The following is a 21,899-nucleotide window of genomic DNA, read 5'->3' as shown; positions in this document are numbered from 1 at the left end:
AATGAGGCATGAGAACCTGAGAAAATCTTACTGCAGACACGAAAAATTCTTTTTTCTACTGCGCTTTGTGACCATGTCACTTATGGAGCATAAGATTTCATTTCCACCAGAGGAACATCATTCCTTGTCAGTAGATACTGCTGCAGGATGGCAGGGAAGAATGGAAGCCCTTGGACATACGACTCCTCTCAACTCTGTCTTTAAAATTCACTGCTCATATAGCCAGCTGTCTGATTAGGGAAGGCTTTTTTGTCGCTTACAAACTGTAGCACAGTATTATGTGTCCGCTGAGTTGTCAAAGATATTCACATTAATGCAGACTAAATATATTAGAGATCCACTGTGCAAACAGTAATAAATTCTTCTTAGAACAAGTTCACATACAATTTCAATTGTAATTAATCAACTGTCTGAGTATAAATGACCTTAGCTGAATTACAAACAAGACATTCTGCTTACATAACTTTTCATCTCAATAAGCAAAACTTCCTTTTTGCAAAACAAAAAAAGGTGTAATTTACTGTGTTTTGAGTACTTTTTTTTTGTTATTTAATGTCCATGAACAATTTGCTTTAGGTTTTGTTGGTTTATTTGTTTTGTTTTTGTTTTTGTTTTTTTTTTTTTGCTTAAAGCTTTAGTCTTCTGACCTTATCAATAAACTATTATGTCAGTCTTATGACAGTTTTGAGTTGTATCACAGCAATTCCTGCTAGAAAAATACTCACTAATCTTTCAGTGTTTTTGCCCTATTTATTGTGAATATTTTGTATGGCCATTTAGTAACTCTGATTTCATATTGAAATTGTGCTGTGAAATTTATGTAGATTTTAACTGATTGACGACTAGCTTGGTGAAGTCCTACGATTATATTTATGAATGAGACTTAGTTAATGTTAAACGGTACCTGGAGAAAACATTAAACAAATTTGTAACCGTAGCAAAGCAGATGAAGAGAAAGCACACTCTGATAAACTGGAATTTTTAACACTTTTCAGGAATAAAAAGACATGCAAGCCACTCAGAGGATTAGAACAGTGTCTTAACCAACACAAGAGCTTTACATACCCTAAAGCCTACCTAGAAGATGTAGAACACACAACCAGGGAATAAAAAAAAAATCACTAAAAGCTAATAACAGCCTCAAATACCAGTGAGACTCAGCTACAAATACATTTTCAGAGCATGGAGAATGTTACTGCCATGTGAAGCCCTGACACTGATCTCATTTAGGCCAGGTTTGTTGGTCCACACTCATAAATGTCAGGGTCAGACACAGGTGGAGCATGTATGTGTTATAAAATGAATTTAGTCTGAGATTCATTCCCTTGGTTTTCAGCTGCCTTCCTTTAAAGAATTGCACTGAAAGTTTCTAAACATGGTATTAAGGATAATTAACAGAAGAGTACATTGGCTGGGAATTATTCCTCTGTCCCAGGAGTCTTTGCCAAGGGACACCTTCCATCCTGAACAAGTGCCAGTTATGTTAATTAAGGAAAACTTGTGAAGCACAGGGGAAACTACAGTGCAATGCCAGGCTAAAACTGCTTCAGGTACTTGATCCTAACACTTCTCCTATGGAAAACTTGGAGTTTTAGATTTAAAACCTTAGGGTTTTAGGGTTTTAGGTTTAAAAAAAAACCTCCATTTGTTCCTGCTGTACAACTACTGACCTGAATGATGGCTACTAGCCCTCCATGGATGTATTTGCACAAAAGAAAAACAATTTAGATTGTCAAAAGCACAGCTAGGATTTCAGAAATAGGCACTGATGTTTTCTTTGTTTTTCAAGAAACCAGACTTCTAAACATATTCCTTAAAACCTCCCCCCAAACAACAAAAAAGTAATGAAAAGAGTAATTTTTTTCCCCTTCAGGAAATAACAGCTTGAAATTTCCACTGAATTTGGACAGAATCATATTTGCAAAGATTGATCTGTCCCAATATATCCTATATTCTAGTAATATGATAATTCAGAAAAAAAATTAACTTCATTATTTTATTTGAATGCCTTTTGCAATTTGTTGGGTATAAATAGGGAAAGATTGCTTCTCTTGGACTAAAAATATCTGTATTGCAAGATTTTGAATTGCTAAGGTTTGTTTCACCAGCCAGCCAAACTTCACCCAAGAGATCAACTGTATATTACAATACTTCTGGAATATTAGAATAGTCATTTTAATAAGAATAAATCATCAGAGGAAAGAAAGCCTGTTGTACTTTGATAAGAATGTGTAAAGAACTCTCCCAGTTAGGATTTCTAGTAAAACTCATTCAACCTCAAGTTAAGCCAAATTACAGCCAGTTTGTTGGGAAAGGAGTTAATTTGGTAGAACACCCGTCACAACCAGGCAACCTCCAACTTGATTGTCTAAATAATTACATTATTCATCAGCAGTTCCTTTGATTAAATGTCATCTCTGTGCCTGGATGATGAGAAATTGCCCATTCAGTTGTTTTTTATTTATCATATGTTGGCTTTCATTTGAATCTTTTGGAGTCAGGCAAATCCAAACAGCATAATTTGTGCTTTTTGACTCCACAACTCCAATTGCATGTCTAGACACAAAAATTGATCTGCATTAGCTATTGACCTTTCCCATTGTTGGCTAATTTAGATATTTTATTTTGTATAAAATTTAGCAATCCAAATGGTAACTTAATAAATACAAGAAGGAAAAAAATACTTCAATTCTTGTTTCACATATGAAAAGACAAACGCGTTTCTGTGTGTTTTGTTTGTCTCATTTTTTGGTGAGATTTTTCAGCATCAGAGTTTTAGAGGGTAAAGCACAACCATTTATTCCAGAAAAAACAAGTCACAGGCTTGCAATGTGGTACTGTCAGTATTTGAATGGAATCATTACACATTTACACATTACACATCTTATCTACATAACACTCATGCACCATCTATGTAAAAGTTCAAGACAATTCAAATTCTTCTAGAACAATCTATGATTTTATTCAAAGTCAATATAAAAGTTTATGTTCAGTGGATCTATACTAAAACCCTTTGAAATATAAATAGAAGCATAATTTAATTTCCTTTTTTACTAGATAAACTGCAAAGTGCAGCTATGTCTTACAACATTACTGAAATTTTGGTTATTGTGATCTAAAAAATGTTACCCACTTAGTATTTCATCCCTGGCAAAGTGAGATTATGCTATGAACCTACTTGGTGGCTCTCAGACATTGGAATAGGTTGCCCACAGTGGCTGGGGAGCCCTGAATGTCTGGAGAAGTTTCATCTGGGCATATTCTGTGTGCGGTGACCTTGCTTGGGCAGAGTGTTGAACTAAATGATCTGCAGGGTCCTTTCCCCAAAGGTTCTGTGATTCTCTTTAATAGGAGAATCTGAAGACAAGACAATTTATATTCCTATCATACATTCCTTGACATAAAAAGTGGGATTTTTTTCTGTGTAACAGATCTACTTTAAATGTAAGTTAAAGAAATGTAAAAAGATTCAGCATTCAGCAATGATGAAACTGAGTCTTTTTGATAAAAGGGCTGAGGTTTTTTTATCTCACTGACTGTAATAAAATCTGTCACAGACAGAAAGTTCATCTCTCCAATCTGTGGTAACAATTGATGGTGTAATCCACAGGTAGAAAACTCAATTTCACGTGCTATTTCCACATCATTTTTAGCCTTGTGATTGCTACCAAAAAAAAAAAAAAAAAAAACGAAACCAAAACCGAACAAACAACAACAAAACAGAACAAACAAATTAAGAAAAACAGAAAAAATTGTGCTGATAAGCATAGTAGATAAATGAGTTGGAATTCAGTAGAATAAGAGGGATTGAAACATAGAAACCTGGTCAAAAATTGATTATTGCATCAGAATATCTGTAAGACAATGCCATGAGTAAGATATTCAGAGAGCCTCTGTCCTTCCTGGAAACCACTGCTGAATTCCTGGTTGTTGGAGCTGCATGGAAATAGTGGCAGCGCCTCCTGAGTCCTCTAACAATGAAGTCACAGTCTCAATAGACAAAAAATTAGAGACAGCTACCAAATCTCAAGAATGTTTCATCTGGGGCCTGTCCTCCTGTTTTCTGTCTATTCAAAGGCCTCCTTTGCTAGAGGGGAACACATTGTCCAGCGGCAACATGCCATAATCAATATGCTATAATCCAAGTATTCTGACATGCTAGAATTTGGGACCTCAGCTCTTAGTGCAGCCATGATGACAAAGGTAGAACTATGAAATTTTGACTTGGATTCGCATCAAGATGCTTGGCTGGCATCATGGCATTCACAGAGGGATTTCTGAGGAACACTTTCTGTGCTGTAGATCTCATTTCTGTGAGTACAAAGCAGTAAAGACTTACCCTGCTCTCGTTACAAAGTGGAGGAAATCACTGGCATCAGATGAGTACTGCTACCACAGGAGAATACAGATAAACAGGCTTAGAAAAACTGAGACATCTGGAGAGATGGAGTAAAAATTATTCAGAAAATACAGTATGGAGCAGTACAAGTAGCTAATAGCAAAGCAGCTCAGGGATGCAGCCAAAAATCTCTTCACATGGGACTGTGCTCACCTCAGATGTTCACCATGGATCTGCACTGTTGTTGAAAATTGCCTGCCAGGCACACAGGATGTGAAAATTACTGTCTGATGAAAGGGAAAAGCTTAGAGCACAACCCTTTTGTCTGCTGTCTTCCACAGAAGCAAGATGGATACATGATGGTCTCTTTTCCACACACAGAAACAAAAATTTCATACAAAAACTTCTTCCTGACACAAAGGAGCCAGGAGAAGTAAAACCAAGATGATGGATAAACACTCCCCTCTCCTGCTGTGACCTGCACTGCTTACTGCCCAGCTTCTCTGCAAGCAAGCTGTGAGATGATGGTGTTATAGATGTTATTAAAGCCCCCCAGACTCTCCAAATGAAAACCAGTTCATGTTGCCCCCATGTGTTTCTTCTCACAGTGTCTGTTCTCTAGAAAACTTCCTCTGCTAAAGTCATCTTCAAGGTAGGGTAGGGGACTGCTGGTCTACTTTTCAAATCGTTCCTCACCTTCCACACACCCTTATCATTGGGCAGTCTTCTGTTCTCACCTTGTAATCTTCTGGCTGCTTCTGATAACTCCAAATGTCTCATTTCTTTCAATGCTGGGTCATTTACTTGAATCAGTTCTTTGAAATAAATGGCCTTTTTGCAGACCTCTCATGTATTTCTTGCTTCTTCACCAGGGAATCCAAGACAAATTACTTTATTCTAAAGACCCTCTTTCACTTCTTCATCCTTGATCCTCAGCTTTTTAATCAAAAAGAGGTTGTGCTCTGCCTCCACTGCCAGATTTGTTTGCCAATAAATATTCAAAAATTATTAAGAACTGCCATTCCACTCTCCCAAATTCCCTTTTATGCACAGGAGGAATTTCTTTAATTAATTTTAGCTCTGAAAAAACTCTCTCCTGTAATTCCAAGCAGCTGCTGTGCTGTCCCCACTCTTAATGAGCTTTGTCTTGATATAACTGGGAGAAGGACAGAAAGGGCCATGCTGGCTAAAATTGTTTGAAATTGGTTTGCAGCATGCAAAATAAACTGGACAGCTCCTGTGTGAAATGGATTGCAGTGTCACTCCCCCCACTGTGGAAATTAAATCTGTCTGGCTGGTGAGAATGAGACTCACAGCAGGGGCAGAAGGTATTGACTTTTCTACTTTTTTTTAAAAAAATGTTATTTTTATTTTGGAATGGACTGGGGCTGTTTCATCTGAATTGTCATTTTTAAATAATTGTCTTAGTAGAAGCAGTACATTTCAGCCTTCTGCCATCCTTTGAGAATTGAGGCTAGCTGTTTGCTTAGAGAGATGCAGCCTGACACTCTGAACCTACACACAGTGTGAAAAATTGCTTTGATCAGCTTGTGTTTATAATTTAAGGCAGTAAAATAGAATCCTCACTAATTGTGTTCAAGGGATGATGTATTGTGTAATCCACAGAGAGATTCGTTTCAAAAACATCGTAACCACAAAACCAGCTGTTCCACTGAGTCATTTTCCCTGCATCTTAAAGCAAAACATAGCAAAACTCACTCCCAGTAACTTATTTCTGTTGATGGAGTAGTATAATGCTGGAAATGTGGGGAAAAACAACAGAAAACTCATCTGTACATTCCTTTTTATACCAGAAGTTTGGAAAAAGAAAAGAAAGAGCCTTTGGAGTTAAAAAAATCCAGTAAAACCTCAGTTTTGAAGAGATATTGGTATCCTAATTAAATTACGAAGAGCAAGCCATGCATTGATAGTCAAAAATAATTTTCAAATATAGGAATGAGTCTAAAATTATATGGAATGGAATTAAAATAATAAACCAAGATACAGCAATGAAATACTTCAAAAATTCATGTCACAGAGGTGCTTGTGTGCATATTTTCATGGTGTTTAAGCCTAATACAGGCTCTGGAAGAGAAGTTAGTAAGAACTGGTAAAACAGGTGGAGGACATGCCCTACATGAAAAGAAAAAAAAAACCCAAAAAGATAAAATGTACTGCAGGCACAGCTTTTTCATCAACAGGAAGTTGAGTGAGCAAGAGAACAACCCTTTTCAGATTCAGAACGACCTTTCATTCCACCCAGCTTTTGGAGGGTAATTTTAAGCTAGGTTCAAGTCTTATGTCGCCCTGATTTTTTAAGTTTTTCTAAGCCTTCTGAAGTTTACATTCCTGTAACAAACTTTCTCACACGCTTTATGTAAATATCTCATTGGTTTGCATTCTTCTATGGGAGAAAAGAAATTTGCTTTATGTAAATATCTTATTGTTTTGCATTCTTTTATGGGAGAAAAGAAATTCGATAGACTGTTGGTTTGTCCAGTGTCATTGGAGAGGTGGCACTGTCACCCTCCAATCCACTGTCACTTTTAGAAATCTGTAAATGTTGGAGTCATGTCAGAACTCAGTACATCCCTCTGGGTGACCAGAGTTGCCGAGGACCCCGCCGGGGGGCTCAGAGACCCTAGCACGCAGCCCAGAACACCTGGGGATTTGATTATGACCCCTGGAGCAAATTAAATTACTAGCTTTGTATGAGGACCTGAAAGTCACAAAAGTTTGAATAGTATAATAATAAAATTATCACAGGGTGAAAATGTAGATTTTAGGATTTTTGGTATGGGGGTTTTGGTGACAAGATGGAGGAATCTGGGTGTGTCTAGCCTTTCTTCTTCTTCTTGGTCTCCATTTCCTGCTGTGATGTTGGCACTTTGGAATTGGTTTAGAATAGAAGTGCACTGTCTAACATAGGTGATAGGTATTGGAAAGTAATTGTAAATATGATATACGTAGTTTGTAGTATAAAAAGACAACACTGCCCTGGGGCGGTCAGAGTGCCTCTGGCTGCCCTGCTGAGCAGATTTCGGCTGGGCAGAAAGAAAATTTTATAGATAAGAATTAACAAACAACTTCAAGACCGAAAACTGAAGAGCTCTGACTCGTTCTTCATTCGCGCGGGCCGAAACAGAGACCTTTCACATGTCTCAGGGCTGCAATTAACCACTAAACTCCGAGAGAGTCAGAAATTAAAAATTCTCTTTTCACCTTGAGAAAGCTGCGTGGCCACGTTGTGTTATTTCGTGTCCTATAATGACAGTGTTATACTGAATTCCAAGCTGTTTGGGGGAAAGAATTAGAAATTAGAAAGAAAATTTGCAGCCCAGAGGCATTGGGTGCCGTGTTGGTGCTCTGGAGACACGGAGTGCCGAGGCGTGACAGGGACGCCCTTCTCTCGTTTGCAGATATCTCCATAAGCCTGCTGTCCCTGGTTGTCACTGCCTGCGGCCTGGCTCTGTTCGGCGTGTCCCTGTTCGTGTCCTGGAAGCTGTGCTGGATCCCGTGGCGGGAGCGAGGTTTGCCCTTCGGGAACAAGGACAGCAAGCAGGAGCCGCTGCACTACGCGGGCGCGGAGGCCAATGAGCGCAACTACAGTGAGGAGTACCTGGGGCAGCCCGCCGCCTTCCCCGAGGCCTCCATGAAGATCAGCCACACCTCCCCGGACCTGCCCCTGGACACCCAGGCGGGAGACAAGGAGAACTGCGTGCCCAACGTGCGGATGCAGCGCCAGACCACCGAGCCCACCTCGTCTGCCCGGTCAGTAGCTGCCATTTGTCTCTGTTATTCGTGAATGCAGCCCAAAAAGCATGGCACACACTGATCAAAAAAAGGGTTTAATTTTCTTGCCACGTTCCTTTAAAAATATATATAAAATTTTTTTTTATATGTATGTGATGCTGTTCACAGGGGTCTTAGGATGAGGGAAGAGACAAGGATCTGACTCCATGTTTCAGAAGGCTTGATTTATTATTTTATGATATATATTACATTAAAACTATACTAAAAGAATAGAAGAAAAGATTTCTTCAGAAAGCTAGCTAAGAATAGAATAAGAAAGAATGATAACAAAGGCTCTGTCTCAGACTCTCTGTCTGAGCTAGTTGGGCTGTGATTGGCTATTAATTAGAAACATCTAACATGAGGCAATCAAAATTTACTTGTTGCATTCCACAGCAGCAGATAATCAATGTTTGCATTTTGTTCTTGAGGCCTCTCAGCTTCTCAAGAGGAAAAATCCTAAAGAAAGGATTTTTCATAAAAGATGTCTGCGACATACGTATATATATATATATATATAAAAATATATATATACAGAAGTTTTTCACTGAGGGGCACAAACCTCTGCAAGAGCTGAAATGAGGGATGTGGGACTCCAGGCAACTCTCCAAAGTGCAGTTTATTCCATCCAAGAGGTTACAGCAGTCCAGGGTCATGGGTGACAGAGCTGTTCCTACAGCTGTCAGCTCCAGCTGCAGGTAGGCCTGGGGACCCTTTGGTTTTGGTTACATTGCATTATATATTTTCCTTTGCTGAGCATCTTCATACAGTAGAACCAATTTACACCTTAATTTTTATCTATAGCCTATCATAACTACTATAATTACCATATTCATGTTACTATTCTCCAATCACTAAAAGTTAGTACATTAGAGTTTAAGCTAGAAGTTGTTATTCAGTTTTCTTGCAGTGGAAAATTCTGAGACCTTTTTTCTACTTGCCACATCAGCAGGCTTTTTTGCCTGTGCTATCTTTCTGCTTGGTAAAAAACATCTTCTTGTTTGAGGTGGGTTTATCCTTTGCTCTAAGCCATAAAAACCCCTTCTAACAAACACACCCTTTGCCTCTTTGGTTATCCAGTAATACTGGCTCAGCAATTCTTTTCTTCTATGTCAAAACTTGCTCTTCCATCTCTATTCCTTCATCAGACTCCACATTTAAAAATCTTTCTGCTAGGCATACATATCTGTGAGACTTCCTTGTCAAACTTTCATCCTTCCCAACAAACCTCGTAGGTCGAAGAGACGAGATCATAATCTTGTTCCACTCTTCTCACAACTGGTGCCTTTATGGGACTACCTAAAAACAGAGGCCAGACAAAATTAAGGGAATAAAATGCATTTGTATTTATTGAAAGGCCTTCAGGTACATTTTTGGCAGACAAAGCTCCCCTCAGGGACTATAACCAAAATGGATGACGGGTCACAGGTTTTATGCTTTTATAAGTTTGGTCCATTTGCATATTGGAGGTTAATCTTCCAATTACAGCTTCAGGTAATGAAGTCATTTACCCCCAGTTTCCTGCCCCCAGCTCACTTTTTTTTACATCTCTTGGGGCCTGAGGCAGTGATGTGGCCTTGATTCCCAGGCTGGGAGAAGAATTGTTCTGCCTGGTCAAACTGGGACAACAGTAGCTAACACTTTTTATGGAGTTTAGAGTTACACACTAAAGAATTGGAGGATTACAAATATATGAAAAATATAAAAGCCAAAATGCTAAGACATCACAACTACTGTCTCATTGGTGCTTTTCCCTCAGGAGCTGGATAACACAGAGCCCTGCATCCTTTAAAAGCACCAGTACAGCCTAGATTTAGCTTGTAAAGCATATTCATTTGCACTTAGTACTGGTGCTCTGGTGCTGAACATTCAGTAATATCTCCTCAAAGATTTTTCCAAAGAAAAGTAGGGCAAGCTAATGAAACTCTTGTAAGAGTTAGAAATAGGATTAAAAAACTCATAGATTTTAGCCACAATCATGACTTTGGGGAGAAGAGTGACTGAACACAAGCCAGTGAAGTCTCCAGGGGAACTGGAAAACCAGTGCACGAGGGAAGAGGAAAGGGGGGAGGCTGAGAGTGTGTGCAGGGGCAGGTGAAAAAAGGATTATGTTTCATACAGCAAGAATAAGGATCAGCATGTGAAGAGCCAGTAAATATCTGAGTCAAAGCAGATGCACTTCAGCTGGAGAAGGTACAGCACTAGCCCAGTGGCTCTTTGCTAGCCTCTTCTTTTTATTCCTTTGCAGGATATTCTGTGCCTCTCACTGCCATGAAGAGCTTAAGGGTTGAATTTTTTTTTCTTTGGTGACATGATAATATTTTATCCTGGAATTGACTAATGTAGAGCTATAAGATTATGTATTTATTATGCAACAAGAGAAAAAAAAATAGGATAGCACATAAGAGGCTGTTCCTGCTGTAAGCTTGGGTAAACAAATATTTACCAGGAATGAATGAACAATTATAGCAGAGGAACTCTTGATGATTACATTCAATATAGATAGCTTTGGATTAATCCTGTGCTGGCATTTTCCACATGCTCTTTCTGTGTTCAACCTGAGCTCCTGGTGCTCCAATACTCTGAGTGATTGCTGCATATGAATAGGACAATAAAATGGAACTCATAGAAGATTAGGCTTTTACCTAATTCAGCTTTCACTTTCACATCTCCCTACCTCAACAGGGATTGCAAATTTGATTTTTGTTACTATCCATGAAGGAGAAATTTCAGTCACAGTAAGTGTGAATTATTAAAGCTAAAAGCAACTTTGTTATCCTCAGCTAATGAAAGTGAAGGAGCTTTTCAGCCTAAGTACCACAGAGTTTATTACATCAGGTGTGAGAGAAAAAGGAAAACAACTGTTGGGGAGATCAGCAAACCATTTCAGCCCAGCTTGAGACATGGGAACAGACACTGATGTGGCATTAGCAGTGTGATGCTGAAGGTCAGCTCTCACAAACGCTGAGCTGGTTCATCCCTTTGTTAAAAACCTGACCCCGCGTTATGGAAACACCAAAGGTGAGCTGGAACTTCAGCATGTGTGCACAGCCTGTTTCAATTCTTTCCTTTTGGCTTTAAGGCACAACTCGCTCCGGAGGCAGCTCAACCTGTCCAACCCTGACTTCAACATCCAGCAGGTGCAGAAGCAGGAGCAGCTGACGGGCATCGGCCGCATCAAGCCAGAGCTGTACAAGCAGAGATCGCTGGACACAGATGATGGCCGCAGGAGCAACAGCAAGGCCTGTGGAAAACTCAACTTCATCCTCAAGTATGACTGTGATCTGGAGCAGCTGATAGTGAAGATTCACAAGGCCGTCAACCTGCCGGCAAAGGACTTCTCTGGGACTTCAGATCCCTACGTGAAGATCTATCTGCTCCCTGACAGAAAAACAAAACACCAGACTAAAGTGCACAGAAAGACCCTAAATCCAGTGTTTGATGAAGTTTTTTTATTTACTGTCCCCTACAATGATCTCAACACAAGGAAACTCCATTTCTCTGTGTATGACTTTGACAGATTCTCCAGGCACGACTTGATTGGCCAAGTGGTAGTGGATAATTTTTTAGATTTGGCAGATTTTCCCAGGGAATGTAATATTTGGAAGGATATTGAATATGTCACCAATGTAAGTATTATAATTCTTTTCGAATTTTATTCGTTTCTGGCTTTATTTCCCTAATCTGATTAAAACTGAAATTGTTGAATTTGTGAAGGAAAATACTCTATTCTCTCTCTTTCTCAAGCTTTGACCTTAATCCAGGGAAATTGACAGTACATTTTCAGTCCTCATTTCTTGTTCTTTGGGTATATTAAAGAGTGTTTTATGTAGAAGACAGTGGGTTTAGTCACTGCCCTGCTGATAGGGCAGAAATGCTGGAGAATGTTTTAATCTTACTTAATCTGAAACTTACTTAAGGAAATACTCCTTTTCTTATTTTGCCTGTCTTCCTGTTTTGCATGATTTTTTATGTAACTTATAGCACACTAATCAGCCAGAACTGCAGATTCAACATTTCTTATGTAGCAATCTTCAGTTCTTCAAAAGACTGAAGACTTTATTCTCTTAAAGTCAGAAAACCCCAGAGCTACAATCCAGCCAAACAGAGTTCAGACAGTGCTGTTCCATGAAAGCAGTGAATGGCTTAACACACTGAATTGGTTTAACTCTTTATTTGGCATCGCTGTATTCCCAGGGAAATGAGGAATGTATTTTACAAGTCTGTATTTCAGTTATTCCAAAGTCTCTGTTACCAAATTCTATGCAGGAATCCAAACAGGGATTAGATATAAAATCATGGAAATTACTTCCAAAAAAGAAGGAGCTTTCTACTCCGAGCAGGAGCCAACTTCCTTGTAATGCCATTGGAGATGAATCCCACGCATCCTCGGGAGGACAGACCTTCAGTGAGAATGATGCACTGCAGAAATCCACAGGGGTGAGGGCACCAGTGCCAAGTGTCAGGAAACATTTCATTTGCTGTGTCAAACCACACTCCAGTGCAGTGCACATTTTAGAGTCAAATAAACCAGACATCATTAGCAGTAAGATCAAAGGGTAAGTTTGTTAGACCTCGGTTCAGGAAAGCACTGAAACATCTGCTTAGCTGAGAACAAGAAGTCATTGAAAAGGACTTCTGAGTTAGAATTTTCTGAGATAAATAACTTGCCTGAATTCAGACCCTCACCTTATACCTCTGTGGTCTAGTAACATGCCCATATTAAAGACCAAATTGATTTTTTTTTTTTCTTGGAAAATTCTTTATGAAAATGGCTATTTTCCTAGCTTTAAGGAGAATTCTCTGCACAATCCTGTCCCACATGAGGATGGAAATGCAGCAGCAGCACAAGCTTTGGGGGGTACAGGGCAGGGGCACAGACACTTGGTGTCAGGAAGGATAAACCTGGCTTTTGTAGGAGAAGTTACTTCTTTTCAGCTGCAAGGGAAAAGTAAGGATGTGACAGAGCAGATGACAGTCATTGCAAGTGAAAGGCTGCCTTCATACAGCATTAAGTGTCCAAAGATCAACTTAATTTTTCACAGTCAGCTGAAAGCTGAATGTGCACACACACTGGGGCTGCTTTGATGTGAACAGGTCATTTTTCCCTGCTTTAACTTAGGCAGAAGATTGGCTCTGGTATTTTCTTTTGAATCACTTCTTCCAAATTTCAAAAGTGATGCAGCATATCATTTACATTCAGGTTTTCTGTAATATCTGAAATGAAATGCAGGACTGCAACATGAGTCATTTATTAATTCCTCCTGATACCAATTCTCCCATGAAGTGTAACCCTGTTTATCCAAACAGAACACATGACCTGCCATCTAGACTTGTCACTGGCTTTCCAGCTAACAGAGGCCTTTTCAAAGCAAGTGACTCACGGCACATAGGAGACACATCCAATTTTGGGTAATGTGAGTTCTGAGATAAGAGTAGCAGATAAATGAAAGTGTTGAGTACCCCAGCTTACCAATTAACATTTCCCAAATTTCAAAGGTTAGAATTCATTCCATGAGGTTATGAGAAATACTCCACGCATCATTTAAGAAACCAAGTTTCAGCCCATTTTCTTGTCTGTGTAGCTGAGATATCTCTCAGCCTGACAGCAGAAGCTGGATCCTGATCCGGGGCTACTCCGTGAGGCTGCTGCAGTGAATCCTCCTGTGGCTGCTCTACAGGCCAGCAGACAGCTTCAGCGAAACTCAGAAAGAAATTTTGGCAAAGTTTTGAGCCCCGTTGGGAAGTTTATGGTTGGAAACCAAAACTGTATCAACTGTAACAGGTTTTCAATAATTCATATTTGAACGTTGTCTTGTTTCAAATAATAATTAAGAGAACAGAAAAATGCTGGGTGAAGTCACTGAAGGGAATTCACTTTATGTAGGTCAGCAGAAAGTGCACACAGGAAGGATATTCCTAGGAAATGAATGAGAAAAAGGGAAGCTCCACACAAACTGCACGACAGGTTTGACATACTTCTGAAGAGTACAATTCATTTTAATTCCTTGTGCATCTTATTACACTCCTAACCAGCGAGCCCAAAGGCCTTTATTTTACATTCTCCATTTTATTGTGTTCTAATCCAATTTGACACAGCAATATAAAAGAATGTGTCAAATCCTTCTCTGCCCAGCAAAATGTCCTACTTCAAGTGAGCACTGCAGATTATGCCTGAAATGTCAGCTTTACTGCAAACAATGCCATTAAACTGACCTATTATGCCATGTGCTTTCTTCTGTTTTCTTATAACACTAGAAGATTTTTTTTTTTTTTTTTTTTTATCCTAAACCAGCAGTTTTCATTCTTTGGCCTATAGCATCTGCCTATAGCAGTGTTTGAAATTATTTTGTAACACAGACACATGTCAGCATAAAAATTTTTTACATGCTTAAAAGCAGTCTGGTTCCAAAGACGAATCTCCAATATTAAAATGACTGTTCTTCTAATCCAAGGCCCTCTGAGCATAAAATCTCTCTCCTGTAACACTGACACTTTTTCCAAGCAGAAAAAAAGCAGCAGTGGGCTGTATAATGGTAGAAATAATTAAGCGGATCAACTGTAGCATGAGCATGAAATGAACTAGATAAGCTTTTTTTTTTTTTTTTTTTAATATCTACCAGTCAGATTACACTGGTTTCTGGCTTATCAAGAAAAAAAGATACTTTTTAATTTTAGATTTTTAGCCTGTGTTTCTCTTGTTGGCATGTTTTGTTTAGTAGTATCTAAAACATAGTCAGGGTTTGGGGTAGGGTTTTTGGTTGTATTTGTTCATGAACTGATGGCATGTTTTAAGAGTAAGAACAAGTGGTTGATATTTCCTTGGTTGTCATCTTCAAACTCAAGTGGGATCAAGCAAAAACACATGGCTTTTTCACAAGATAAAATGGAAAACCATGAAAGAAGAAGGTGTCAGATATGAAGCAGGAAGGTGTCTGATGGTCCAATTCAGATAAAGGAAAACCTTCTCTTTCAGAAGGTGCCAAGTGTCCTCTTTCATAACTTGCTGTACCCCTAGAAAGGAAAATCTTTTACTTGTTAAACATCACTAGCCGATGCAGGGGACAGAAAGCCAGCTGGAAATACAGCTCTGGTTCCTCCTGGCTCTTGGGATTCTCAAAGTGCTCAGCACTTGATAAGCAGGTGAACTTCCTTGAGGAGTTTTCTCAACTTAGATGAGGGGGATAACTGGAGTAAGGAAGTCATTTTAGCAGGTAAATTTGTGGCTTTGGTCTTAGAGTGTAATAGCTTCTGCCACTGATGCTATTTTTTCAGTTGTCAGATGTGTTTAATATCTAGGCATGGAACAAAAACTGCTCTTTTTTTCTGAATGTTTAAGTTCATATATACACTTTAAAAAAATATCCTATTCCTAACACCCCATTGACAGCTTTCTCTCATTTCAAAAAACCCCAGTAGATCAAGGTGCAAATAGAAATGGAAATATAGGGAAATATTTCTGAATCTAAGGGGGAAGAGAGTACAGAAACTGGTAATACAGATAGAATTTGAGAAGTAACATGCCACAGACTTTAAGGAATGTGTTTACTAAAACCCAAAAGAGAGTTATGGATAGTTCAAAGCTATGAAGAGACATGAGCTGTATATCAAGTTGTTCACTTTGACATCCAGAAAGAACCAGTGTATGCCAGAAATTTCAAAGCCAAGAAATTGATTTCATCTGTTTGTAAGAATCTTCAAGCTATTTTAGGGTTTGTGTCAAAAACACAACAGTATATCAGACAATGCTGAATTCCTTTCGAACACATTCAGGAAATGAAAGCATATTGAAAAAAATTAATTTAGGATGCATGTTGAAATGCATGTTAGTGTTTTGGCGAGGAGAGGGTTAAAAATTAGGATGCCTATAAGTATTTTAAATTCTGCATTCTAAAAAATGCTAATTGATCACTGCTGCTGTTCTTGAGTTTGCCCAAGCAAGAAAGATTTGAGAATTTGTATTTTTAGGCATTTATGTTGTATAACTGAGATGCAACTGGAATCATAACATCACCAGAAGGAAGTTTCAAGTTCCCTGTTTTGGAGATGTTAATGCCAACCACAGTATGCGTGGAAGAGAGATGAAAAGAGGCTAAATTTTTCAGTCAGTTGTTCATGGAAAGCATAATAAAAATATAAAATACTGAAATCTGAACTGAAAAAATCTTCCTCAAAGGCTGCATTGCTCAGGTCCATTCCTGCTAAGAGCTGTGAACAGTTCAGCATCTGCCAAATGCACATGAATTGGTGCAGGTCATAAGACTGAGGGCTTAAATCCTGGAAAATCAAGGAAAATAAGCATTCTTTGAAAGAAATAGGTAAATCCTGCCCCTAGCTCACCCACAGAGGAAGAGGCTTGGCCAGCAAGGACGGGGCTTGCTCAGGACACGGCGCTGATAATGGCAGGGATGAGAGCAGGTCCAGGATCTGCAGATTCCTGGCACCAGCCTAAATCCACTCTGCTTGCACTGCTTATCTCCCTCGACAGTGTGCAGACTCTGGAGCTGGCAGGAAATCAGCTAAATCCACCTACTCCAGTTCTAAAAACTGTTTAGCTTGTCAAGATGTTTTAGCTAGTGTTTCTGAAATCCCTGTTCTGGCAACTTGCAGGGTTTGGAGAAGTGATGGCAGTGAGCAAGAGCTCAGAAAAGCCTTTAAAATATTTACAGTGGTTAACAGAACTTTTGAATTTGAGGAGGAACAAAAACAAACCAAGTCTCTGTTTATGAATTCAAATCCAACCCATCAAAGTCAAGTGCCATATCTACTTTTTCATTGTCAGTAAAAGAAAAACAAAAGTTGATTTTTTTTTTTAATTTTTTTTTTTTTTTTTTTAATACAGAAAACCTATCCTGCATTAACCTGATGTTCTATTTCTTTAGGCTTTGGCATCAGGGAAGCAACCAGTTATGGTTGTGAAGAGGTACCTATTTAATTGATTTGCAAATACAAGTCTCTTTAGAAGAGACAGATTTGCAAACCCATTAATCTTCCCTGTTTAAAAATATGGCAAAAGCTTAGCAGCAACAACTATTTCATGGCTGTTTTAAGGAAGTAAACACATGGGATAAGATTTACATTGTTTAATGATTTTTTTAAAATTAAAAAAAAACAAAACCACAGTCAAAACCAGAAGTACTCAAAAAAACCCCAAAACCAGAAAGCATAATTGCCTTTGAGAGGCAGATTAGTGGATATTCATCTTCTCCTGAGTCACAAGGTCACCCTTTGTTGCATGATTTTTTCTGTCTATTCTTAATCAACTGTACAGAAAAAAAATGAAAATACATGTGTAATGAATCATTTCATAGCCAAAAGATGCTGGAAAGTCAAAGATCTTTAATCCTTCCTATTCCTAAGGGTCACCACAGTAAGGAGGAAATAGAAATTAATTAGGCTTCAGCATCAGCACAACAGGTATAGTACTCAGTGTACAGTAGAGAACAGCTGCAGACAGTGGTTTTCTTTTTAAACACCTTTTAAACTACTATTTAAATGCATTAATTTTCAAAACTGGGCTTTTCCTTTTGTCTTTTGGGGGCTTTTTCTTTGTACATTTAATGATTGCAATAATTACTTTGTAGGAGAAGATTTGTCAGGAATGCCATGCATTTAAATGATTGGGGGCCAGCACTCAGCATGGCTAAACAAAGGACAGACACAGTTATGTATAATCACACAGGGTGGAGATAAAATATTCACAGCTTTTCAGAAAGTTAAAGGCAGCATGTGCCTAATTCTGCTGGAGCAACTGGGTAATGGTGAGAATATTAAACAACAAAACTTGGGAAGGGTCAGGGGCAAAAAAAAAAGCCAAATGCCTTGGGAGCAGTGTTTTGATGAGGAATTTTTTTCTGTTGGTCCCAAGTCAGTGGTACAAGCACTGCAAGCTTGACTCTAAAAGGAGTGAAGTCTCATGCAAGGGATTTCCCAACAGCCTTGTAATTCCAGGCATGGCCAGAAACAGGATGGATCCTGTAATATCACTGAGACTTCAGCTACCATTTACTGGGGGTTTGGGAGTAGTTTAAAGGAATAATAATTCAGAGAGTTGTGTCCATGTGTATACACCATGTGGAGTTTACAGAGCCCAGGAGCATGGCCATCAGAATTTCCAAGGGAGCTTTTTCAGGATGAATATTTTTCTACCAAAAAAAAAAAAAATCAACCCTACATACAGAAAATCAAGCAAACAAAAGAAACTAAAGCAGTCAAAAGAATAAAACCAAAACCTATGTAGTAGAAATGGCATCATTCCAGTTAAAAAAAATTAATAGGAAAAAAGGTATTTCAAAGTTAGTATTTTGAGAAAACTGAAATTTCAAAATAAGGTCTTTTGATTTCTCATTTGGAATGCCCTTCTATGACTAGATTTTAAAATATTTTGAAAGCAAATTGTTTCGAGTGAAGTGATGGGTATTCTGCTTCAAAATGGAAATAACTCAAAATTCCTTATCAGATGAGAATCCTACTTTCTAAACTGATACTTTGCCTGCCCATCAGTGCTGCATCTTCTGGAGTTCTCCGTGGTCCCTGTATCCTCCATGTTTCCCTGGTACAACAGCCCCAGAACAGCAGTAGTGTATGAAGAATAATTTCCTCCACACATTAGCTGCATGCTGAAAAAGGTCAGACACCATCCTAAATTCCTGCTTCCTTGCAAGTGGAAGTGTCTCTGAATGTCCCTGTTCCACACGTCCCCCTTCTCCTTTCTTCTCACCCTCCTCTGCCAGTCCTTTTTTTCCCCCAGAAATCTCTCTCAAGCAAAGCTCTGGGAGAGAAAAAGCTCACAGCAACACTGACTGCACATAAAACCAAGTCAGACTGTGATCCCGGTCAGCCAAGCCTGTCCTTCAATTATACCATCCAAAATTGTCAGTGGGAGCTGCAAATACCAAAAAAAATCTTGCCCCCAGTATTTTACAATTCATAGGCAGCAGTTCTTGAAGACAAGCAAAGAGCATTTGCTCAGTGCTGGGACTAAAATAGCTGTATTAAAGGGATCTTGGTTGTAACCATTCTGCACATAATTCAGGATTAGACTGTGCCATAGCCTTTTTTTCTACAGGGTTATATAACTTTCAATTTAAACATGTATTTAGCCAGGCAGGGGAAAAAAATCGCTTCAAACACGCATTTAATTATTGAACAGTTTTGGGAATGCTTACTCTGTCTTTTTTTCCTAGCAGAGGTCACAAAAAGCATTTCAATAGCTTATGGATTTATCAAAATTTCTGCAAAATCCTACTCTTTAAATTAACTTTCAATATTTGGAGCCAAACTTGAAAGTATTCTTCCCTCTGAACATACTGTGCTTATGTGAAAAGCCTCAAGCCATTTTTAGCCTTTAATCCCCACTAGATATCACAGCCATCAGGCATCTTTCTCCACCAAACAGGGTATTTCAGAGTTTTACAGTTCCCTCTCTGTGCAGTCTGTTTACCCAGTCTTCATGTTATTTTGGCAGGGCTTTTTATTTAAGAGTAAGTGGACTTGTTCTGTTCCAGTTTCCTTAGGGGTTCACTGTAAGGGTGCCCTGAATGACAGCAGGATATCCTGGGAGTTGGGGCAGAGGACAGCAGAGCTGTTTGGGAAGCACTTCCAGATCCAACAAGCTGGCATGCTAACACAGCCTGAAATGTGGATGTGCCAGGGCACAGCCCTGACTTCATCTCCTCTAGTACACTTGAGACCCAAGTGGGAGAGAAAGTGCCACTGCACACAGGCTCTTCTCTCTCCAAAAGATTCGTCTGGCCCCCTTTTTTTGATGTCACCTCTCAGGATTCCAGGATCTGTAACAGAGGACAAAATATCACCTGCACAGAAGGGAGGAATTGCTGGATCGTAACTAGTGCTAAGAGGCATGAGATTAAATTATAGATCTTGCCAAAATTAAGATAAGGCTGTACCATTTGCTAAATAACCACACAGGGACTGTCTTCAGGCCTCTCCACTGCCCTTGTAGGGGGGAAACATTAGAAGCTGCAGCTGAAGCGGGAGTTGACCTGAGGAGAAGGACAGATTATTCCCACAGTATGTATCTATATATGTATCTATAGATGCTCTAGCTTTTCTCCTCAGCCAGGAAACTTTGAACTGCCATGAATGACAGTAGGAACTTCAAAGGACAAGATTTAGTGCAAGATTGGCTGCACTGGTCAGAGCAGGGTGCTGATAATGCCAAGGTTGTGGATTCAGCCCCTGTAAGGGCTGTTCACTGAAGGGTTGGGATGGGTGATGCTTGTGGGTTCCTTCCAACTCAGAATATTCTGTTATGCTGTGAGAAGTAGAAGTCCAGACATTGTGGAGGCCCTGTTTGTCCCTGGGTGGCTGTGGAGGTCGAGGTGTGTGGCAGCTTTGCTGTGTTCAGTCACAGCCCCTCAAGCTCGGGGGCTCTCTCTGTAAAGAACCTTGCTCAGGTCATTGCAGAAAGATCCACAGCTCTGCTCCTCCATTCTTTCATTCTGTGAAAAATCGGCAGCCAAACCACCCAGGGGAAGAGGGGCAGAAGGCATCACTCTTTCATGCTAAGTGAGCTATTTTTCTGGGAGCTGAGCTAAAGAAGCAATGGCAGAACTGAGGACTTGACTGAAAGCTTTTTCATGGAGATTTATCAGCCCCAGCTTTATGACGCCTTTGCAGCAGAGAACTTCATTTTTATTCACTGTTTCATTTCATTTCTTGTCATGTGTGCTCATTTCTCTAAACATTCTGAATACATATGTATCAGGAACAATGTGAAAAGTATGGTGTCCCGTGCAAAAAATCCAACAGGCCATGGCAACATCACTTTGTGCTTGCCTGGGGAAGATTAAATGACAGACACACAAATCTCTGAATTCTGCCCTGGTTCTCACAAAGGCAATGCATGCTCAGTGCACACTCCAATTCTAAAATCATGGATATTATGACTCCTGTAGCTAGTCTTGCTGAAGTTACTGGAAGTATTCACAGGGGTAAATGAGGCAGAGAGGCTTTTGCAGTGTCTGAGCCTTCCTGTGGCTCTCTAACAGAGATTTAGAGTGAGCATTTCACACCATGTACTGTGGAGAAGTGACAGGCTCAAATGATGGGAATGCATTAGCAATGTCTGTGCTATCATGACATTTGAGATTTGTGTAGCTACATTCTCCTGGCCCTTCATTGCTTGATTAAACACCTTGCTCTATTTACTCAAGAAAACAGGAGTCACAAGCTACCTCTTACTTTAGTGAGTGCTCAATCATTCACTGCTCCCTTCACCAGGCAAACTTCAAATTAAAGCTACATACACCATCTGGAAGAGGATTCCTGCCTCGTGGAGGGATCTTGCTTGTGATGGGCAGGGAAGCAGAAAACAACTGACAGCTGGTGGTTTTCACAGTGGATTATATGAACTATTGGGGAAAAATCCCCCACTCAGGTATCTGGGGCAAACCTGACACCTAAAAAAATAGCAGTTTATCACAACATCAGGAAACATCCCCTTTCTTGCCAGGCAACCAGTTACTGACATCCTCAGCATAATGTGTCTCTAAAGTCATTGCACCCCCAACCTAACATCTCCTCCTGTTTCCTGCAGTAAAATTATCTGGAAAGGAGCAGTGAATGGGAGAAACACTTTGAAGGTTAACTCCAAAGACAAAAAGAACAATTCTCCATACTGTATTTTTACATCTGTTTTCAAAATTCATTGAACTCTATATTTGTTTTCTCTTTAAAAGCATGCTGGGGTTTTATAAGTATTATTAAAAGCCAGCTGTGATTTAATCAACCATCTGATCTGCAT

The 21,899-nt window shown here is 39.4% G+C and overlaps 1 protein-coding gene across 4 annotated transcripts in view; it reads left to right on the top strand.

Moving 5' to 3' along the window:
• SYT9 (synaptotagmin 9) overlaps positions 1–21,899 on the top strand; it is a 65,028-nt gene that overhangs the window by 23,835 nt on the left and 19,294 nt on the right. For all 4 annotated transcript variants that reach the window (XR_011683914.1, XR_011683913.1, XM_071455301.1 and 1 more), the window contains exons 2-3: positions 7,759–8,110; positions 11,214–11,760. Coding sequence is in view for 2 of the 4 variants with exons in the window: in XM_071455301.1 (XP_071311402.1) it covers positions 7,759–8,110; positions 11,214–11,760 (899 nt within the window). In the remaining 2 variants the exon portion in view is untranslated. The remainder of the gene's footprint in view (positions 1–7,758; positions 8,111–11,213; positions 11,761–21,899) is intronic.

This window comes from Agelaius tricolor, unplaced genomic scaffold (assembly GCF_023055355.1).
Source record: "Agelaius tricolor isolate 1412-34295 unplaced genomic scaffold, bAgeTri1.0.p SCAF_46, whole genome shotgun sequence".
Taxonomy (NCBI): domain Eukaryota; kingdom Metazoa; phylum Chordata; class Aves; order Passeriformes; family Icteridae; genus Agelaius; species Agelaius tricolor.
Note: the sequence above shows the minus strand (reverse complement) of the source record. Positions and strands in the feature narration are given on the sequence as shown.